This window comes from Tachysurus vachellii, chromosome 17 (genome assembly GCF_030014155.1).
Source record: "Tachysurus vachellii isolate PV-2020 chromosome 17, HZAU_Pvac_v1, whole genome shotgun sequence".
NCBI lineage: Eukaryota > Metazoa > Chordata > Actinopteri > Siluriformes > Bagridae > Tachysurus > Tachysurus vachellii.
The window spans coordinates 20,365,115-20,386,602 of NC_083476.1; the positions used below are offsets into that span (position 1 = coordinate 20,365,115).

The 21,488-nt window shown below is 41.7% G+C and overlaps 4 protein-coding genes and 1 non-coding gene across 5 annotated transcripts; 3 read left to right on the top strand and 2 right to left on the bottom strand.

The window, feature by feature from the left end:
- Window positions 1–84: 84 nt before the first annotated feature.
- Window positions 85–2,850, bottom strand: LOC132860425 (dynein heavy chain-like). Its single transcript, XM_060891616.1, has 5 exons — window positions 2,758–2,850; window positions 2,109–2,357; window positions 1,548–2,015; window positions 422–1,466; window positions 85–149 (listed from the first exon to the last, which is right to left on the bottom strand). The coding sequence occupies exons 1-5, from the start codon at window positions 2,848–2,850 to the stop codon at window positions 85–87; spliced, it is 1,920 nt and encodes a 639-aa protein (XP_060747599.1).
- A 1,508-nt stretch (window positions 2,851–4,358) lies between these two features.
- Window positions 4,359–6,358, top strand: pgrmc1 (progesterone receptor membrane component 1). The gene is made up of 3 exons (XM_060891333.1): window positions 4,359–4,676; window positions 5,554–5,709; window positions 5,801–6,358. Exons 1-3 carry the CDS (start codon window positions 4,385–4,387, stop codon window positions 5,893–5,895), a joined length of 543 nt encoding a protein of 180 aa, XP_060747316.1. The 5' UTR covers window positions 4,359–4,384; the 3' UTR covers window positions 5,896–6,358.
- A 4,017-nt stretch (window positions 6,359–10,375) lies between these two features.
- Window positions 10,376–10,487, bottom strand: trnal-caa (transfer RNA leucine (anticodon CAA)). The gene is made up of 2 exons: window positions 10,450–10,487; window positions 10,376–10,421 (listed from the first exon to the last, which is right to left on the bottom strand). It is a non-coding gene; the product is annotated as a tRNA-Leu (tRNA).
- Window positions 10,488–10,653: 166 nt separating this feature from the next.
- On the top strand, window positions 10,654–12,212 carry LOC132859880 (cytochrome c oxidase subunit 7B, mitochondrial). Its single transcript, XM_060890849.1, has 3 exons — window positions 10,654–10,810; window positions 11,787–11,911; window positions 12,016–12,212. Exons 1-3 carry the CDS (start codon window positions 10,774–10,776, stop codon window positions 12,088–12,090), a joined length of 237 nt encoding a protein of 78 aa, XP_060746832.1. The 5' UTR covers window positions 10,654–10,773; the 3' UTR covers window positions 12,091–12,212.
- Window positions 12,213–13,359: 1,147 nt separating this feature from the next.
- pgk1 (phosphoglycerate kinase 1) lies at window positions 13,360–20,530 on the top strand. The gene is made up of 11 exons (XM_060891005.1): window positions 13,360–13,517; window positions 14,984–15,034; window positions 15,153–15,305; window positions 15,395–15,539; window positions 16,742–16,845; window positions 16,941–17,060; window positions 17,876–17,990; window positions 18,444–18,623; window positions 18,751–18,928; window positions 19,654–19,752; window positions 19,924–20,530. The coding sequence occupies exons 1-11, from the start codon at window positions 13,453–13,455 to the stop codon at window positions 19,962–19,964; spliced, it is 1,251 nt and encodes a 416-aa protein (XP_060746988.1). The 5' UTR covers window positions 13,360–13,452; the 3' UTR covers window positions 19,965–20,530.
- The last annotated feature ends 958 nt before the right edge of the window (window positions 20,531–21,488 follow it).

The following is a 21,488-nucleotide window of genomic DNA, read 5'->3' on the forward strand; positions in this document are numbered from 1 at the left end:
ATCAGGACCAATTCATAACCAGACCTTCATGGAAAGCCTTCCCAAAATAAAGAAGGATTGTATAGCAGCAAAGGAGGATAAACTCTATAATGGTATATTCAACAAGGGGGATGCTACACGACTGGACAGACTGGTGAGGAGGTCAGGCTCTGTGGTTGGAGCAGAGATGGAGACAGTGGTGAAGGTACATTTACATTTACAGCATTTAGCAGACACTCTTATTCAGAGTGACTTACATTTTTATTATTATTATTATTATTATTATTATTATTATTATTATTATTATTATTTCAGTTTATACACCTGAGCAATTGAGGGTTAAGGGCCTTGCTCAGGGGCCCTGCAGTGGCAACTTGGTGGACCTGGGATTCGAACCAATGACTTTCCAATCAGTAGTCAAACACCATAACCACTGAGCTACCACATCCCCAGTGACAGTAGCACAGAGAAGGACCCTTGACTGACTGCTCTCCATCCTGGACAACACTCACCGCCCTCTGCTTTCCATACTGGACAACACCCACCACCCTCTGCTCTCCATACTGGACATCACCCACCACCCTCTGCTCTCCATACTGGACATCACCCACCACCCTCTGCTCTCCATACTGGACAACACCCACCACCCTCTGCTCTCCATACTGGACAACACTCACCACCCTCTGCTCTCCATCCTGGACAACACCCACCACCCTCTGCTCTCCATCCTGGACAACACTCACCACCCTCTGCTCTCCATCCTGGACAACACTCACCGCCCTCTGCTCTCCATCCTGGACAACACTCACCACCCTCTGCTCTCCATCCTGGACAACACTCACCGCCCTCTGCTTTCCATACTGGACAACACTCACCGCCCTCTGCTCTCCATCCTGGACAACACTCACCACCCTCTGCTCTCCATCCTGGACAACACTCACCACCCTCTGCTCTCCATCCTGGACAACACTCACCGCCCTCTGCTCTCCATCCTGGACAACACTCACCACCCTCTGCTCTCCATCCTGGACAACACTCACCACCCTCTGCTCTCCATCCTGGACAACACTCACCGCCCTCTGCTCTCCATCCTGGACAACCCTCACCGCCCTCTGCTTTCCATACTGGACATCACCCACCACCCTCTGCTCTCCATACTGGACAACACCCACCACCCTCTGCTCTCCATCCTGGACAACACTCACCACCCTCTGCTCTCCATCCTGGACAACCCTCACCGCCCTCAGTTTTCCATACTGGACAACACTCACCACCCTCTGCTCTCCATCCTGGACATCACCCACCACCCTCTGCTCTCCATACTGGACAACACCCACCACCCTCTGCTCTCCATCCTGGACAACACTCACCGCCCTCTGCTCTCCATCCTGGACAACCCTCACCGCCCTCAGTTTTCCATACTGGACAACACTCACCGCCCTCTGCTCTCCATCCTGGACAACCCTCACCGCCCTCAGTTTTCCATACTGGACAACACCCACCACCCTCTGCTCTCCATACTGGACAACACTCACCACCCTCTGCTCTCAATCCTGGACAACACCCACCACCCTCTGCTCTCCATACTGGACATCACCCACCACCCTCTGCTCTCCATCCTGGACAACACTCACCACCCTCTGTTTTCCATCCTGGACATCACCCACCACCCTCTGCTCTCCATACTGGACAACACCCACCACCCTCTGCTCTCCATACTGGACAACACCCACCACCCTCTGCTCTCCATACTGGACAACACCCACCACCCTCTGCTTTCCATACTGGACAACACTCACCACCCTCTGCTCTCCATACTGGACAACACCCACCACCCTCTGCTTTCCATACTGGACAACACTCACCGCCCTCTGCTCTCCATCCTGGACAACCCTCACCGCCCTCAGTTTTCCATACTGGACAACACTCACCGCCCTCTGCTCTCCATCCTGGACAACCCTCACCGCCCTCAGTTTTCCATACTGGACAACACCCACCACCCTCTGCTCTCCATACTGGACAACACTCACCACCCTCTGCTCTCAATCCTGGACAACACCCACCACCCTCTGCTCTCCATACTGGACATCACCCACCACCCTCTGCTCTCCATCCTGGACAACACTCACCACCCTCTGTTTTCCATCCTGGACATCACCCACCACCCTCTGCTCTCCATACTGGACAACACCCACCACCCTCTGCTCTCCATACTGGACAACACCCACCACCCTCTGCTCTCCATACTGGACAACACCCACCACCCTCTGCTTTCCATACTGGACAACACTCACCACCCTCTGCTTTCCATACTGGACAACACTCACCACCCTCTGCTCTCCATACTGGACAACACTCACCACCCTCTGCTCTCCATACTGGACGTCACAGAATCAGAATCAGAATCAGAAATATCTTTATTGGCAAGTATGTTTTCACATACAAGGAATTTGTTCTAGTACAGGAGCTCCACAGTGTAAACAGAATGGCACTGATAAGACATGAACACATATATAATAAAGACAGTTGTACAGTTGTATGTACAGTTGAGAAATGTGCAGATTGAAATATAAATAAGTAAGTATGTGTAAATAATGTAAGAATAGAGTTTGTTCTGTGTATGTCAAGTGTTCATCAGATGGATTGCCTGAGGGAAGAAACTGTTCCTATGTCTGGTCGTTCTGGTGCTCAGGGCTCTGTAGCGTCGACCAGATGGCAACAGTTCGAAGAGTGAGTGTGCTGGATGTGAGGGGTCTTGAGTGATTTTCTACCACCCACACTCTGCTCTCCATCCTTGACAACACCCACCACCCTCTGCGCTCCATACTGGACAACTTCCACCACCCTCTGCACAGCATATTTACCAGGCATCTATCTATGTATCTAACTATCTATCTGTCTATCCATCTATCCGTTCGTCTGTCCGTCTGTACATCCGTCCATCCATCTATCTATATCTATCTATCCATCTATCTATCCGTCCTTTCGTCCATCTGTCTATCCGTCTATCAACAAGGAGTCCACAAACTTTTATACAAACTTTAAATGCAGACATTTATAGCATTTGGCAGACACCATTATCCAGAGTGAATTACATTTTCTCATTTTATGCACCTGAGCTAATGAGGATTAAGAGCTTCGCTCAGGGGCCCAAACAGAAGCAGCTTTGGTGGTCCTAACATTTGAACTCACAACTGTCTGACTCCTTAACCACTGAACTACCCCTTCCTCACGTCGTGAGTGATCTGCAAGTCTCATGACCATTGTAAATTCAGTACACAAAGGATGTAAAAACAAAGCAATAAGCCATGACATGGTGTGTGTTACAGTGATTTTATCATTAGTAAAGGTATTCTTAGGCATGACTAACATTGCTGCCTTAGTTCCAAGATGTCTGGTTTGATAATGAACTTGGGTTATTGTACATGTTGTCCTCTGATCCATGTGAGTTTTTTTGTTTTTTAGGGTCTTCCAGTTTACTTCAACCTTCACAAAACATTCCAGCAGGTCAAAATTGCTATGATACGTTACAGTGGGTGTGGATAAGTGTACAAATGGTGCCATGCAATTGACTGTACTCTCATCCAGTTTTTATTCCTGTCTCATGCCTAGTGTTCTCACTCACTCATTTTCTACCGCTTATCCGAACTACCTCGGGTCACAGGGAGCCTGTGCCTATCTCAGGTGTCATCGGGCATCAAGGCAGGATACACCCTGGACGGAGTGCCAACCCACACACACTCACATTCACACACTACGGACAATTTTCCAGAGATGCCAATCAACCTACCATGCATGTCTTTGGACCGGGGGAGGAAACTGGAATACCTGGAGGAAACCCCCGAGGCACGGGGAGAACATGCAAACTCCACACACACAAGGCGGAGGCGGGAATCGAACACCCGACCCTGGAGGTGTGAGGCGAACATGCTAACCACTAAGCCACCGTGCCCCCCCATGCCTAGTGTTACTCATTATAAATTCACTATAAACCTAACCAGGATAATGCAGTTATTGAACATGACCGAGTCTATAGCTGCACTCTACTGTTATCAATAGTGTTCCCCAAGTGACAAAAACACTCTAATTGAACATTTTGTTGTCAAGAAATAACTTGCTATTTGTTTTTACATCGCTGGTGGTTTTAATAAAACGACTTCTGTTGCCATTTATCTGAATACAACATGCCTAGTGCTTGGAAATGTAACTGTCACACACTTTAAGTTCACCTTTAAATCAAGCACGTTCACAAACTTTAAATGTGTTAATATGTAAATAACGAAGCAGCAACTCCCAAGCAGATGATTGGCTAATACTGAACGGTCGCGTGTGTGGCCGCTTCTGTGATTGGTCGCCTCAGCCGCTACACTTCGTTTTGCTCTCACGCACACAGTCAGAAACAAAAATGGCCGAAGACCAAAGCGAGCAAACTTCTCCTGGTGTTCTGGAAGAAATTTTCACGTCGCCTCTAAACCTGAGTTTGTTGTGCCTTTGTTTGTTTCTGTTGTATAAAATATTTCGCGGGGATAAACCTGCGGAAGTGGCTGAAGCTGAGGATCCGCTACCTAAGCTGAAGAAGAGAGACTTTACTCGGGAGGAGCTGAAGCAGTATGACGGAGTCACAAATCCGAGGATCCTCATGGCTGTCAATGGCAAAGTGTTTGATGTGACAAGAGGAAAGAAGTTCTACGGCCCTGGTAACACACTGAATAGTTAAAGTAAAGTATTAAAAAAAATAAACACAGTCTTTATTAGTGCATTTGTTTTTATATCCGTTTGCACTAAACATCTGGGCTTTTAGTTAAACATCTGTTTTTTTTTCCCCCCTGTTTTCACTTTTGCACGTGTTTTCTTTTCTTTTGCACTTTTTATCTTTTCTTTTGCACTTTTTTCTTTTGCACACGTCCTCAGTCACACCTCATATTTCCTTTCTTGACCTTTGGCACACTCTTAAAAACTCATAAAATCTAAAGATACGATAGAAATAAATGCCCAGGATGAGGTTAAAAGTCATAAAATGTATAAAAATACAAATAAATATAAAACTATTATCATTGTTTTCTTTTGCACATGTTTTCAGTCACACCCCATATTTCCTTCCTTGACCTTTGGCATACTCTTAAAACTCATAAAATCTAATGCTACAATAGAAATGCCCAGGATGAGGTTAAAATACATAGTCCCCCAGATTCCTATGTTGATTTTGTAGCCACTGTAATAAAATAAATAGATTTTTTTATTATTATTATTCTAAGACTGCATGCTTTTTGGAAATAGGACACACTGGGGCTGTTTAAAACTTGTGAATGAGTGACGAGACCAAAAAAGGACAAAGATCAGGGTCTGATCAAACAGTTTAAACTTTTTTTTTTTCCTCCTCCTCTCAGGACTTTACGCAATAAGGTTAAATGTTGACTACTTCCTGTGTGAGAGAGCATGGTTCAACCCTGTGTGCACTTATGACTTCTCTAAAGACGACCGTTATCGTAGAAACGATATGATAACAGTTTCTGGTTATTGCGAGAGTCGACATGATGACCGGACCGTGTTAATTCCAGTGCTGTGTATTTCCAGATGGCCCTTATGGAGTCTTCGGAGGGAAAGATGCTTCCAGGGGATTGGCTACATTCTGTCTGGAGAAGGAGGCCTTGAAAGAAACACATGATGATCTTTCAGACCTCACTGCAGCCCAGCAGGAGAGCCTGGGCGAGTGGGAGACGCAGTTCACGTGTGAGTCAAAGCGCTTTCACAGGCTGTTTATTAAAACTGTAACATTTGTGTTGGTTTTCAAGTAGCACGTATTCTGTTTTTCTCCTCACAGTCAAATACGATTACGTCGGCAAACTTTTGAAGCCTGGCGAAGAGCCGACAGAGTACACGGACGACGAGGAAGTGAAGGACAAAAAGAAGGACTAGGTCATGAGAGGCACCCAAACATCTTTTCTTTCAGTTGTGCCTAATGTACTTGCAATCATCGATGTGTCTTGATAATTCTGGTTCACTATGACTGTTTGGTCTGAACCTCCACACCCTCACTTTTCAGCATGCCATAATTAATCTGTGCTAAGATGAATTTTTTTTTAAAGAGAGCCAGCAGAAGTAGGAGCAAAAGTTATTCTTGTACTTAGCTGCAACATACTCGAGCAACGTGGACCACATCTAACAATAATGTTTGAATAGCAAGTAATTACGATACACTACATACATACGTTTTATATATTTCAAAACAACACATGAGGGAAGCAAGAATGTGATGTCAGTGTTTCTACAGATACGTAGACAAAATCTAACATTCCATGACTGGGGTCTTAATGCTGATAAGACTTTATGATATTATCACTTGTATCTGAAAATACTTATTAAAGCAATTTTCATATGATCTTGTCCATGCTTTTATTTGTCAACTAGTTAAAACTATGATTGCAATATAATATGAGCCATACTACACATATTACAGTCTGTAATAACCGTAATGCTGTGTTTCTGTTTTAATCACTGAACAGCTCATACAGTTGTGACACTGGTTTATAACTGATCTTAAAGTGTAATGCATAAAACAAAGTATAGAGTCCATATCAGAATCAGAATTAGATCTTTATTGGCAAATATGTTTTCACATACGAGGAATTTGTTCTAGTACAGGAGCTCCACAGTGTGAACAGAATGGCATTGATAAGACATGAACACATATATAATAAAGACAGTTGTATGTACAGTGGAAAAATGTGCAAATTGAAATATAAATGTCAAATTCAATATAAATAAGTATGTGTTGTAAGTAAATAATGTACGAATAGAGTTTGTTCTGTGTATGTCAAGTGTTCATCTGATGGATTGCCTGAGGGAAGAAACTTCCTATGTCTTTTCGTTCTGGTGCTCAGGGCTCTGTAGCGTCGACCAGATGGCAACAGTTCGAAGAGTGAGTGTGCTGGATGTGAGGGGTCCAGAGTGAGTGTGCTGGATGTGAGGGGTCCAGAGTGATTGTGCTGGATGTGAGGGGTCCAGAGTGAGTGTGCTGGATGTGAGGGGTCCTGAGTGATTGTGCTGGATGTGAGGGGTCCAGAGTGAGTGTGCTGGATGTGAGGGGTCCTGAGTGAGTGTGCTGGATGTGAGGGGTCCAGAGTGAGTGTGCTGGATGTGAGGGGTCCAGAGTGATTGTGCTGGATGTGAGGGGTCCAGAGTGAGTGTGCTGGATGTGAGGGGTCCTGAGTGATTGTGCTGGATGTGAGGGGTCCTGAGTGAGTGTGCTGGATGTGAGGGGTCCAGAGGGAGTGTGCTGGATGTGAGGGGTCCAGAGGGAGTGTGCTGGATGTGAGGGGTCCAGAGTGATTGTGCTGGATGTGAGGGGTCCTGAGTGATTGTGCTGGATGTGAGGGGTCCTGAGTGATTGTGCTGGATGTGAGGGGTCCTGAGTGATTGTCTTTGCCCTTTTGCTCACTCTGGAGAAGTACAGATTTTGGAGGCTGGAGAGAGTTGTGCCAATGATTCGCTCAGCAGTCCGGACTACCCTCTGTAGTCTTCTGAGGTCGGATTGGGTAGCTGAGCTGAACCAAACAGTCACTGAAGTGCAGAGGATGGATTCGATGATTGCAGTGTAGAACTGTTTCACCAGATCCTGTGGCAGGTTGAACTTCCTCAGCTGGCGAAGGAAGTACAACCTCTGCTGAGCCTTTTTCACAATGGAGTCAATGTGAATGTCCCACTTCAGGTCCTGGGAGATTGTGGTTCCCAGGAATCTGAATGACTCCACTGCTGTAACAATGCTGTCCATGATGGTGAGTGGGGGGAGATCAGGGGGGTTTCTCCTGAAGTCCACGATCATCTCCACTGTCTTGAGCGTGTTCAGCTCCAGGTTGTTAAAACTGCACCAGACAAACAGCCGTTCAACCTCCAGTCTGTAAGCAGACTCGTCCCCGTCCTGAATGAGGCCGATCAGTGTGGTGTCATCTGCAAACTTCAGGAGCTTGACAGAGGGGTCATTAGAGGTGCAGTTGGTAGTGTACAGAGAGAAGCGCAGTGGGGAGAGGACACAACCCTGAGGAGCGCCAGTGCTGATGGTGCGGGTGCTGGATTTGAGTTTTCCCAGTCGGAATACTCAAACCGGTAAAAGATCTTGTGGTGTGTACTGCCGAATGTTCAGCAGTTCATCCCTGGTGAAAATGATCGGATTTTCTTGACAAAGAACAGGAAAAACTAACAAAAACAGAACAAACACTGAGGAGCTAAGCACTGAGGCTGCCATCCGCGGTGCCAACTTGCTTGCTATTTATTTTTATTTATAAAAATAAAAAGCTGGGAAAACTATTTTTATTTTATTTTATTTTTATTTATAAAAATGTATTTATTTTATTTTGCTTTATTTTTATTTATAAGGTATGGATTCAAAAATTCAAATTGAATTCAAAAATTCTAATTTATTTGTACAGCGCTTTTAACAACTGACATTGTCTCAAAGCAGCTTTACAGAACATAAATATAAAACAAAGGTTTAATATAAAGATGAATATAATACAAAAAGGTTAATATTAGATATATTTAAGTATATGTCTGAGATGACATATACTCCCAGGATCCGATTTCTAAAAACAGGCGTGTGTCTTATTTTGGGAGCTAATCTGTTAAATCATAAACAAACAGTGACCAAACCACTAAATTTATGATTGTATTCCATCTTGATGGGTGAATGGCAGCAATTTGAAGCTAATACTGTTAGCTATATAATTATAATTGAGGCTAGCTGGTGATTTCCTGTACAAACAATGTGAATAAACAAAGATGAAAACTTCAGGCATTTAATCAATTTATCATCCGTATTCAAGTGCTGTTTGTACTTGATAGGGTTATCTTTATTAGTACTCTCAAAAGCAGTAAGTTATATAATTATTTGCAGGAAATGTGAATTTTGCCAAGATGCTATTTTGACAGGTGATTTTTTTTTTTTAAGTCTGTGTCTGTCTGTCTGTCTGTCTGTCTGTCTGTCTGTCTAAATCACAAAACCCTTTTAATATAAATCCAACACACAAATTGGCCTCTTTGTTAGAAACACATTTACATTTACATTTACAGCATTTGGCAGACGCCCTTATCCAGAGCGACGTTCAAAGTTACAATGAAAGTGTCAAAGGTGTGTTTTTTTTTTTTTTTTTTTTTTTTTTTTTTAAATGCAAAAGATAATGAAAGGAGTGCTAGTTGAAGTGTTTCCTGAATAAGTAGGTCTTCAACCGCCGCTTGAAAATAGCCAGTGACTCAGCTGTCCGGACCTCTAGGGGAAGTTCGTTCCACCACCTTGGTGCCAGAACAGAGAAGAGTCTTGTAGTAAACTTGCCTCTTACCCTGAGAGATGGTGCAACCAGTCGAGCAGTGCTGGTAGATCGGAGGGTGCGGGGTGCAGTGTGAGGAGTTATGAGGGCTCCTCAAACACACAAACACCTACTTTTCAATGGGGAAACTAAATGTTATTGCTCTCGTTCAATGAATAGAAAGGTGTAGTATATGGATGTGTATAATTTACAAATGTGAATATTTACATTTACATTTACATTTACGGCATTTAGCAGACACCCTTATCCAGAGTGACTTACAACTGAGCAACTGAGGGTTAAGGGCCTTGCTCAGGGGCCCAGCAGTGGCAGCTTGGTGGACCTGGGGTATATAATATATAGAATATAATATTTACATATTTGTATTATGAGATTGACAGCATCTGATGTTGTTATTCAAATCAGCCTTAAAGCAGGAAACATCATGGACAAAGACACCTAACTGTGTGTCTGTCCAAAATGTTTTAAAGGAAAATCAAGGACTCAGCTGTTTCCTCTGCCTCAGAATAAAAGACAATGACCAACCTTTAACTTAAACTTCTTTTGGAATAAAGCCCTCATTGGATAAAAGTTTGATATGTGAAATCTGTGTTTCTTTTACCTTAGGAAAGTCAGGGCAAGACAGGAAATCTGAAAAGACTTTTTTATTTTTTATGAAAAGAACATCACTGGAAATCTAAAAATAGTAGTAATAGTAATAATAATGATGATAATAATAATAATAGTAATAATAATAATAATGATGATGATGATGATAGTAATAATAATAATGATGATGATTATGATAGTAATAACAATAATAATAATAATAATAATAATAATAATAATAATAATAGACTGCACTTCATATCAAGAAGATCGATGCAACATGATTATGATGAGAGGAAATAATAAAGGTAAATATTATTGTCCAGAACCAGAGGAAGCGACTTAATACTACCAGGGATTTAAAGAGATTTCTGTATCATGGAATAGCAATGGATGGTTGTTTTTGTTTCCGCTGTTCATGAACATTATACTGAAGATTTATAAATATTTTGGAACAAATTTCATGTAAGAAAAAAAAAAAAAGTTAGTGTCAGAAGTGGGATTCGAACCCACGCCCCCATTCGGAGACCAGAATACCCGGTTACACGGAAGGGAACAAACCCTTGAGTCTGGCGCCTTAGACCACTCGGCCATCCTGACACAGGCATAAAACTTTACAGAAAACCTCCCTTTAAAGCTATTTATCTGAACTAAAGCATCTATATATACATTTTTAGCGTTAGCTTGCTGGACTTTAAAGGTGATGTATCTGTAAATAACGTAGCTAGCGTTGTTAAAGGAAACCTTTCGCTACGTTCACGACAGAGCTGCGTGAAATTCGGACACTGCCCCCTAGCGTTTCTACGCATTTCCGGTGTGCGTTAGCCACCATTTTGTTTTATACCGTTCAAGGGTACAGAGTGAAGCTCAGCTGCAGACGATAACAATGTTCCGCTTCGGTAAAGCTGCTCTAAATCTCAGCGGTAAGTGGAAATGTGTTTAAGTTTCTTTTTTTCTACCGGTGTCCTTTTATTTAGCTGAAGCTGTGTGGAGATGAAACTAAAAACTGGATGGAAACTCGGCGGTACTAACATGTTAGCATGTTAGCTTAGCCGATGCTAACATTTAGCTCATAGATATCTATAATGTTAGCTTAGCCGATGTTAGCATGTTAGCATTTCCGTACTAACAAATATCGGACAAAGGAGGTAGCTAACTAATTAACTAACTAAGACATTTAACCGGTTATATAATTAGCCAATTAATTTGTCATTGTTTAGTCAGTGTTTTTTCTTAATCCCTGTAGTTTTAAATTTAATATCTTCCGGGTTGTTGGCTTGCTGGCTGTCTTAATGTCACCCAATGTTAAGTTAGGTCGTTTGCAGCAGTTTGCAACGTTTTGCGGCAGCAAAATAGCCTGATTTACCCAAAATGTGTGTTTTTAACTGTGGTCTTTGGTGCTTTACTTTGTGTAGCAGTGTCATTTTCTTTTGGCTGGGTATATCACTGAATATAAATCAAGGGACTTGGTAAATACCTTTTTAGTTTTAGTATTCTAGCAATAAGCTATATTTACATTTCCAGCATTTGGCAGATTCTCTTATACAGAGTGACTTACATTATCTCATGTTTTTATACAACTGAACAATTAAGGGTTAAGGGCCTTGCTCAGGGGCCCAACAATGACAGCCTGGTGGACCTGGGATTGGAACTCACAACTTAGTCACAACTCACACCTGAACTACTAGAAAGCAGAATAATTGCAGAATAACTTCTGTTACTAAAAGTTTAACAATCTATACATCACAGATGAGTGTGTTTTAGTATTTCACGTGCACAGGATACTGTGCTCTAAACTAGTGTTTACTAGTCCTAGCTCTGGCATAATGAACATGTTGTATAATGACCAGTGCATGGTTTTTGTACTATATATTTATTTGTTTGTTTTTTCCCTCTCAGGACAAGCCAGCCGCCAGGTTGCTGTGCGACATGGTTCATCAGGTGCATCTCGAGAGTTCCATGCGAAATATGGCTTGCCACTGCTGATCGCTGGAGCAACATTTTGTACTGGAATCTGGGCCTATGTAAGTGTCAGTTGTCTCCACGTTGCGCCCCAAATTTCTACATATTCTTGGTGTCGTTACTTTTCAATACCATGCGTCTTCTTCTGGGCGTGTAATTCTTGCAGGTGATCACATCGACCGGCATCGCATGGAACCTGTCTCCAGTTGGCAAGGTCCAGCCTAAGCCATGGAGGGAGTAATGGGAACACGGGAATTATCCTGAAACCTTGTGAACTTTTGCATTTTGTTCATGGATATGCTTTACACCTAATTCCTGTTGGTCTGACGTGTCTGTAAAAATGTAATAAATTAAACATAAATACGGGGCTTTGTATTTTTTTATATATATCCTGTGAGCCTATAAGCTTATGTTAAGGTTGCTTTATTAGTAGGTCAATTAACATATAGGTCAAAATAGAGCACTTTATTATGCAAGTCTCATCTTCACCTTCAGCCATCTGTTTCTGACCATATGATGCAGTTTTCTGGAAATTTTTATCGGTGGCCTATTCTAAGCCATGACCTTGAGGTATTTAGAAAAAACCCTAATGCTGCTGGGCCTGGTATACACACAATATGTCACTACCATTTCAGTGTCAGTGCTGTGCTCAGAGTGGCCCACAAGTCAAATCATAACAGTACGTAACACTGATGAGGACGTAGTGAGACTCTGTGTACCTGTATGGAAGGTAACTGTTTAAATGGTATCTCAGGGGTGGGTGTTGAAGCCTGTGTATTCAGATCCCAGCTCTTTGTTTAGTTCCATTATGTCACTTGTATTGGGTAAAATCATCTGTCAGATAAGTGTAGATTATAAGGTAAATATATATATTAAGTTGACGATGGGATGTGCATATACAGCTTCGTGTGCACCGTACCTTTACACCATTATTTAAGAAAAAAGAAAAATAATAAATTACTACACGTTTAATCAACCCTTGTTAAAATAATCCCCACTATCTGGACAAGCTTTCTACTAGATTTTAGTTCTCCAACCTTAGCATCTTTTGCCATATCCCTCATTTATCTTTCATTTTCTGGCTGGTTCTGTATAGCAAAAAAAAAAGTTATACAGAAAAAAAGTTTATCAAGTTTAATCATTTTCTGTAACGATTCTTTAAATGTCCACAAGGTGTCGCAATTGTGTCCTGAATCTCTAGAAACCATTGTGTACGTGCCGTATGACACTAACGGCCAAACCGCAATATAGCGACATTTTTTTTCTTAATATATATTTTTTAAATTCGAAGTGATGTTTCGTTTAGTGTTTAATTACTCGTTTATTATTCTCCAAAATCATTTGTTTCAGTCGTCTCTATAACGTGATATAATGTGAGTTTTTGATAGACACCAAGCGCAGCCAATAGCTGAGTAAAGAAGTTCGAACGTCCCCGCCCACTTGTTCTGGAGATCAACCAATCAGCACCGCGTTCTTCAAAACATACCCGCCCACTGGGGGGGGGTCTGCGTTAGCATGAAGCTAAGGTCACTGTCATTCGGCGTCGCCTCAGCGTTCAGGTTCTCACAGAGAGTATAACGGCTGAATTGAGTCGCTTTTCAACATGTCTCTGTCAAATAAGCTCAACCTGGACAAAGTGGATGTCAACGGAAAGCGTGTAGTTATGAGGTAAGTTTTTATAACAGTATCTGAGGTAAAAATCTGAATGAATTACGGTTAACGGTTCGAGTGCCATCTTTCTGAGGAAAGCGGCCTTGTTACACAGCAGCACTGTTACACCACAGTCTCATGTTTACCAGCTTCTGGTTTAATAAAACACTGTCATTAGAGAAAGTCTTAAGGATTTCTAGCTTTAACTGTTTGTTTTTTTTTATTTTTTGCATGTGGAAAATTCAACCTTAACGTTATTGAGGGGAAATGAAGCGCTGCTGCATCTGCAATAATCAATAACGTGATTAAATAACTAATTAAAATCGGTTTTATTCTCGTTACGTCTCACTTCTTGCTACAAGCGAACAGAATGAGGCAGCAGAATTAATCAAGTCATTTTGAGGCCTAAAATGAAGACCTACAAACTCATGCACACTGAATTCAATATGCCATAATAACCCATGAGGAGGAGGAGGATGATGATGATGAAGATGATGATTAATGTGCATGTGGAGCAGAGGGGAAAAAACCCCTAATGTCTGCCACATTCAAACACACCCAAGTCTTTGCATGCTTTACTTTTTCCTGCTATACTACTAAACTCATGCACACTGAATTATGCTGATTACTGAATATGCCATAATAACCCATGATGATGAGGATGATGATGATGATGATTAATGTGCAGGTGGAGCAGAGGGGAAAAAACCCCTAATGTCTGCCACATTCAAACACACCCGAGTCTTTGCATGCTTTACTTTTTCCTGCGATACCAAAAGAAGGGAATTTGCCCTAAGATAAAGATCCTCATATGGAACTAATATTTGAGTCCCTAGTCGTAGAAATGTAACGAAGTGAAGCTCTATCGAGTGCCACTTCGTCGTCATCAAATCGTTATCGTTCCAGCAAAGTTCACGACAAAGATCGAGGAACACGGACAGGACGTGTGCGCACGTGTGGGTTTGTGAGGTCGATCGTGAAACGTCACTAGTGCCGTACCCCGTCTCTTATTCCTTATTTCATTTCAAATAGTGCCGAGTCATGGAGACGTTCATACAACCGAAAATCTGAATCGCGTCCTGAGATTTTGAGTCCGTGGACGACTACAGTCCGTTTTGAAAGGTAGATGGTGATCGCGCTTGATTATTAATTACGGCCTGAGCGTTTTTAAGCACTCAACTGATGAACAGAGGAAAAAATAAAAACTACAGGTTACTTGGTTGTTGTGTGTGGACTTGTGTGGTCACGGTTGTCGTTTTCTTTTCCTAGTAACATTTTCTTTAGAAAATGGTTTAGAGAGTAGCTTCGGTGGCCTTTCATAGACGAGCGCTTGGCGAACAGAAAAAGGAAGGAATATTACATTCACCACCGTTGCAACAGGGGATTATTTACTTCTTCATTTCAGACTGCTATTAATTCCAGTACAGGTAATGTGCAATAAGACGATTGATTAAAAAAAAAAAAAAAAAACTTCTCTCACACAGGGTTGACTTCAATGTGCCAATGAAGGACAAGACCATCACAAACAACCAGAGGTAAAATGCTGTCTAACTTTTTTTTTATCGTTTAGCCGATTGTTTATCTACTTGTGTTGTTAAAATCAGAATCGAATCCGTTTTAATCAAAAGCATGACGTCGTAATTCTTCTCGCAGGATCAAAGCTGCACTTCCATCCATCCAGCACTGTTTAAACAATGGAGCCAAATCAGTGGTGCTGATGAGCCACTTGGGCCGGCCCGATGGCGTCCCCATGCCTAAGTACTCTCTGGAACCTGTGGCTGCAGAACTCAAGACCCTGCTGGGAAAGTAAGCGAGATGTACAGTATTTTTAACAAAAGGGATTTTATGAGCAGAAATCGGTTGGTCAAAGTGATATATTTTTGTCCCTCTCACAGAGACGTTAAGTTCCTGAAAGACTGCGTCGGTGCTGAAGTCGAGAGCACCTGCGCTGATCCTCCTGCAGGTTCCATCATTCTTCTGGAGAACCTGCGCTTCCACGTGGCTGAAGAAGGCAAGGGCAAAGATGCTGCAGGAAACAAGGTACATACGTCTGAAGTGTTATGGTCACCAATAGGATGGTATATCTTTGGTTTGGCCATTTGGTTTGTCCTTAAAAAATATTCTCCTTTCAATTTTGTAGTTCCAGGAAAATTCTTTTGATGATAAAAAGACAAATTTATGACCGTTTATTTAGAGGCTTTTGCTTTACAGTGACATCTTATTAGCAGGAAACACTGTTTGTCGGTGTGTCTTTGTATTTTTTTTCTTTTTCTTGCACTTTTTCACTTTTTTAAATCACCGGAGAAAATGTTTGGATTTGTTTGTTTTAAAGACATTTGAATTTGCACGATGGAGCATTATTGGTGCTCTAATGACCTCGAATACACCACTTCTTCAGAAAACAGTATTTTATCTTCAGACACGATCAGGACTCCATCAGCAGTCGTCTTCTCCGTGTTTTGCTTCTCTCACGTTGGTTCAGATTGGGCAGGAGTGTATCTCCAGTGCTTTTGACTGGTGCAAGAAAGACCTCACTCTAAGATAGTGTATACAGTGTCTGGGGTAATATGAGGCTGAGTAAGCGTTAACAAGGACCTCTAAATAAACCTTCATCAGCTTCAACCCATCCTTTCCTCACAGCAAAGACTGAGCCACAGGGAGATTGCTCCGGTATACGCTTGGCCTTTTGACATTTGGAGAAAGGCTCCAATGTGCTGTGTGTTGCTTTTCTGGTCCGGGGAGCCCTGACTGGAATGCACTGAAGGGAAAGAGAGATGATGATGAAGGGGGAGGAAACGAAGATGCCCTCCTGACCTTTCTGAGGTTTACTCCATGGTACAGTAGAAGTAGACATGGACTTTTGACCTTCAGTGGAATGGGGGCCAAGTATTTCACGGACAAATTATTGACCTTTCACTCAGCTGAGTTCATCAGTCATTATCTTTGAGCTCTTGAATATGAGAGATAAGAAATCTGGATCAAAATACATTCTTCCTCTGACTCTGGGGTTATTTAAAGACGTCTGAAAAACATTTATACATTTTTTTTTTTTTTTTTTTTTTTGGTCCTCAATAAGATAACACTTTGGGGTCAAGTGTCTGAATCTCAAAAAATGTTTGTTTCTGCCTTGTGAGTGATGACTTGACTTAAGGTTCACTTCTGGCATGCAATTAAGTCTGAAGCTTGACTTGATCTACGTGCAGACTCTTAAAAGGTTCCTTTCTTCTTTCCTTTCTCTCTAGACCAAAGCATCCCAGGAAGAGATTAACACTTTCAGGGCTTCCCTGTCCAAGCTGGGTGACGTCTACGTTAACGATGCGTTCGGAACGGCACACAGAGCCCACAGGTATAATCCCATCTCATCTCTGTATTGCGTCTTACACGTCTAATATTGCTCAAGAATCTTTAGCGACGAGTTCTTATTGGTTCTATATTTTCCAGCTCTATGGTTGGAGTAGATCTTCCTCAGAAAGCTGCAGGCTTCTTGATGAAGAAGGAGCTGGACTACTTTGCCATGGCCTTGGAGAAGCCACAGAGACCGTTCCTGGCCATCCTCGGGGGGTGAGGCCCTGAGACACATAAACGTCATCATGCACTAGAACGTTGTGTCGGAAACAAACAACGGAGGGAGCAAATATTGATTTAAGATTTAACCAGCTTGTGTGTAAGAGCTAATCTATCTGCACTGAGGCAGGCTAATGAAAGATGCTGTGATATTTCTTTAATATGCTGACAGATTGTTGTTTTAGTAACGTACTGAATACCCAAGTGAACTGCTCTGAGAGCATGACTGACCGTCCAAGAATAGATTCAGCTTATCTCGTTAAGTATTATAGTAGTGTGTGTGTATGTGTGTCCTATTTGCCGTCAGCGTAATGCACTAGGAAGATTGTGTAGGACGGCACAGATCTCATAACCCAGGTGCTGTAGCGTACGTTTGTGCTTTGGAATAAGGTCAGAGTCTGAAATTGTGCAAGAATCGTTTCCAAACAGAATGTCGTGAATCAAAGCCGAAAGGACGACGTTTCTACGAAACAACAGGGTTTCAGAGGTCGAGGCAGCTCGTTAAACATCGTGACACAAATCAGGCCCACTGAAGAACCTCTGTAGCGAGGTTATGCTCCGAAAATGTGTTTCTTTGTGTTTAACATCCTTTCCTGTTCGTTAGCTTTTTTTTTTTTAATTCGCAATGATTACATCAGCATTTTCTTTCTCTGGCCTCTTCCCGATAACTGAACTTTCTGAAAGGAGGGGCCCCTTTTGATAAGCCGTCCAAATGCACACACAAACGTCCGCTTACTTTGTCATTTGCACACGCATTCCAGATTTTAATCAACACAGCAAGCCAAATGAACGTATTTGTGTCATCGCCGCAGGGCCAAAGTCAAAGATAAGATTCAGCTGATCGACAACATGCTGGACAAGGTGGACGAGATGATCATCGGGGGCGGCATGGCTTTCACCTTCCTCAAGGTTCTCAAGAACATGGAGGTGAGGGACACAAACATAATTTGGGCTTCAGGTACACAATTGGACACAATTGTTATTACAAATACACGTGGACAAAATTGTTGGTACCCTTCGGTCAATGAAAGAAAAACTCACAATGGTCACAGAAAAAAATTTAATCTGACAAAAGTAATAATAAATAAAAAATCTATGAATGTTAACCAATGAAAGTCGGACATTGCTTTTCAACCATGCTTCAACGGAATTATATAAAAAAAAATATACTCATGGAACAGACCATTGTGAGTTTTTCTTTCATTGACCGAAGGGTAGCAACAATTTTGTCCACGTGTGTATATATGCCGAGGTGCCAACATGTGCGCTTAAAAATTTTTCTTCTTCACTCTGCCTGATTGTTGGCAAGTAACAACCCCCCGACCCTCTATTGTACTTGTGCAATTCTTACTCCTTGCATTTTCTCCTGTGTTGCGACAGATTGGCACTTCCCTATTTGACGAGGAAGGATCCAAAATCGTCAAGGACCTGATGGCGAAAGCCGAGAAGAACGGTGTCAAGATCACTCTTCCTGTCGATTTCGTCACTGCAGAAAAGTTTGATGAGAAGGCCACGACTGGAACAGCTTCAGTAGCTGATGGAATTCCAGCAGGATGGATGGTGAGGGTTTTTTTTTTTTGTTTTTTTTTACAGTAGAGACAGTTAGCTCCAATTGTTTAAATGCATTGTTTGATTAGTGTTCAATTTTATTTATTTATTTGTTTATTTATTTTTAATCATCCTCCAGGGTCTGGACTGTGGGCCTGAGAGCTCCAAGCTTTTTGCCGAGGCTGTAAGCAGAGCGAAGCAGATCGTATGGAACGGACCGGTCGGCGTATTCGAGTGGGAAAACTTCGCCAAGGGAACCAAGAACCTCATGGACAAGGTTGTAGAGGTGACCAAAAGCGGTTGCATCACAATCATTGGTAAGTACAGTTGTGTACTTTATATAAATCAAACTAACTTTTAAAAGTTATATTTTTTGCATATGATTTAGGGGTATCAATTGTGCCATGGGTCTGTATTTAATTAATAGTGGAACTTAACTCAAGAAAAGAGGTACAAAAGGATGAGCTCCAGCATCTTCAAGTGACCTGATGATAAAACTTTGGTTGAGGTTGACTTGCATAAAGCACTATCATTCATTGAAAGCAATATCATATGAATGTGGAGGTGGGCTGAGCATTGTGCTCTCTATTGAAGATAAAGTTTAAACTCTATAGCTTCTTAAACATAAAGCTCTGGATGAGGGGTTCATGAGGGTTAATTGCACACCAGTAAAACAGAGATCTAAATGAAACGGTACACGGCACTTGATTGATTAACGCTAAATCGGTTACTTGCTTGGTAAAAACTCCACCTAGTCCTGGTATGGACACATCCCTAGTAGGGAGCATGTATTATTTTAAACTGGAGATCTTGCTTGATTGATTTTAAAATGACATTAATCCTTTTAACCACTAGATGGCACCAGATTCTCATTCTAGTTACTGTGTTTTACTTTAAAGGTCTAAAGGGATTTTGTTGTCCATACTGACTTGTAATGTAATGTTTTTATAAAGTACTCTGCACTTACTTCTGTCCTAACACGTTTACCTTTTTATACGCTGCGGTTTGACATTAACGAACATGTCCGTCATGATGTTCTCAGGTGGTGGGGACACGGCAACCTGCTGCGCCAAGTGGGACACTGAGGACAAAGTGAGCCATGTGAGTACAGGAGGTGGAGCGAGTCTGGAACTTCTGGAGGGTGAGTATTAGACTTACTTAACAGTGTGGTTTCAATAATTACTTTAATATTATTTGTGCTCTCTGTTTGTGTGTTTGCCATCAATAGTATATTATTTTAGTTTGTCTAGATTAATTTTTTTGTTCTGTCTGTCGGATTTCTGTACTAACGTTTGAATTGTATCATCCACAGGAAAACTGCTGCCTGGTGTAGATGCTCTCAGCAGTGTTTAAACATCTGGCATTTCATTGCCAAAGGTTGTTAACATCTGCCCTCCTGAAGAGGCTCTGACTACACTCTCATTCATTTCTATCAGTATACAGAGGCACAAATGATAAATGTCCCATCTCTAATGAACAAAGTGTAAACGTTACTGCGCTCCGCTTTAGTAAATCCCTCCACCCACCCACCCAGTGCTAATATAAGGCTATGCAGTTAACACACTGTGCCCTTCTGAACGGTTATCCGTTAAGAAAAACAAGATTCTCCAGCTTACTTGTTACATACTACTTTTTAGTATCTGGTCATTTGTCTCACCTGCTGAAGTGTTAGTATGTCCGTGTGTCATCTTTATATAACCAGTAACAATATTCAGTATGTAAAGATGAAAATGTGGTGCGTGATGTAACCATAGAGCTTTTTATTTGGCACCTTTTAAACCGATGTTAAGACTGTATGTGAAACTGTAGACACTTTATGTTGCACTTCTCATCCTGGCCCAGAGGCTTGTAAAATAAACGGGCTGCTCAGAAGACATGTACAGTCTTTGATGGACTATAAATAAAAGTTATAAAATCTTTTTGGGTTTCTCTGTCGATTTTGTTTGGATACGATGTTCACAGAAAATGTCCATCACAATTCATGTACACCGCTTTAAATGATCAAATAAACTGAAATATTTCTAATGATGTCAGATGGAGGAGCTGACAAAACAAAACAAGTCAAGGACATAAGTTCTGGAAAATATCACTTGGGCCGGTTACTAAGAAAGATCCCGAACATCAAAGCATCCCACGGATCACTATTATTAACTGTGACTGTTCAGAGGAGGCCATGCAGAGTCAAGAAGGCATTGGTCAGTGAAGCAACCAAAAAATCAGGAGGCTGTAAGCAGGATACTACCACCACCATGCTTTACTGAGGGGATGGGGTGCTCTCAAGTAATGAGCGATGTTGGGTTCCATCTAAATGTAGATCTTTGTGTAAATTCTAACATCTTTCTAGCTCCTTCCTAGTTCGTCTCTTCTCTGATTAATTCCTACTTTTTCTGATCACTGACTTGATGAAAATGTGCAGACAAACCCATGTTCATACAGCAAAGAAATGATTTCTTGATTTTATCGTTGCAACTTTACATTAAATCTGTTTATGTACTCAGTATGAAACTCATCACCTCGTGTATACCAACCTCTTAGCTGTCACCTTCCACATTTCCTTAAGAAGGTTAAATCATTGGTATTTTCATTGGACGTTGCTTCGTTATGAGTTACATATCTCACGTGCTCTTCAGCAACATGGACAGAAAATAGAAAAGGGTAAAACTAGGAAATGCTACACAATGTTTTTTAAGCACAAACATCTTAACAGAGATGCTGAATAAACTCTTTCTAAGAGGTTGTGTCTAGAAACGCTGTGAGACATTTGGGGTTTTTGATGGGCCACAGTACAAATTTAACATGCTCACAGGAAAGAGAAAAAAAAAAGTTAGTTGTAAGTAAGTGCTTCCGACTGTGTTTTACTACACTGGGACATTTCTT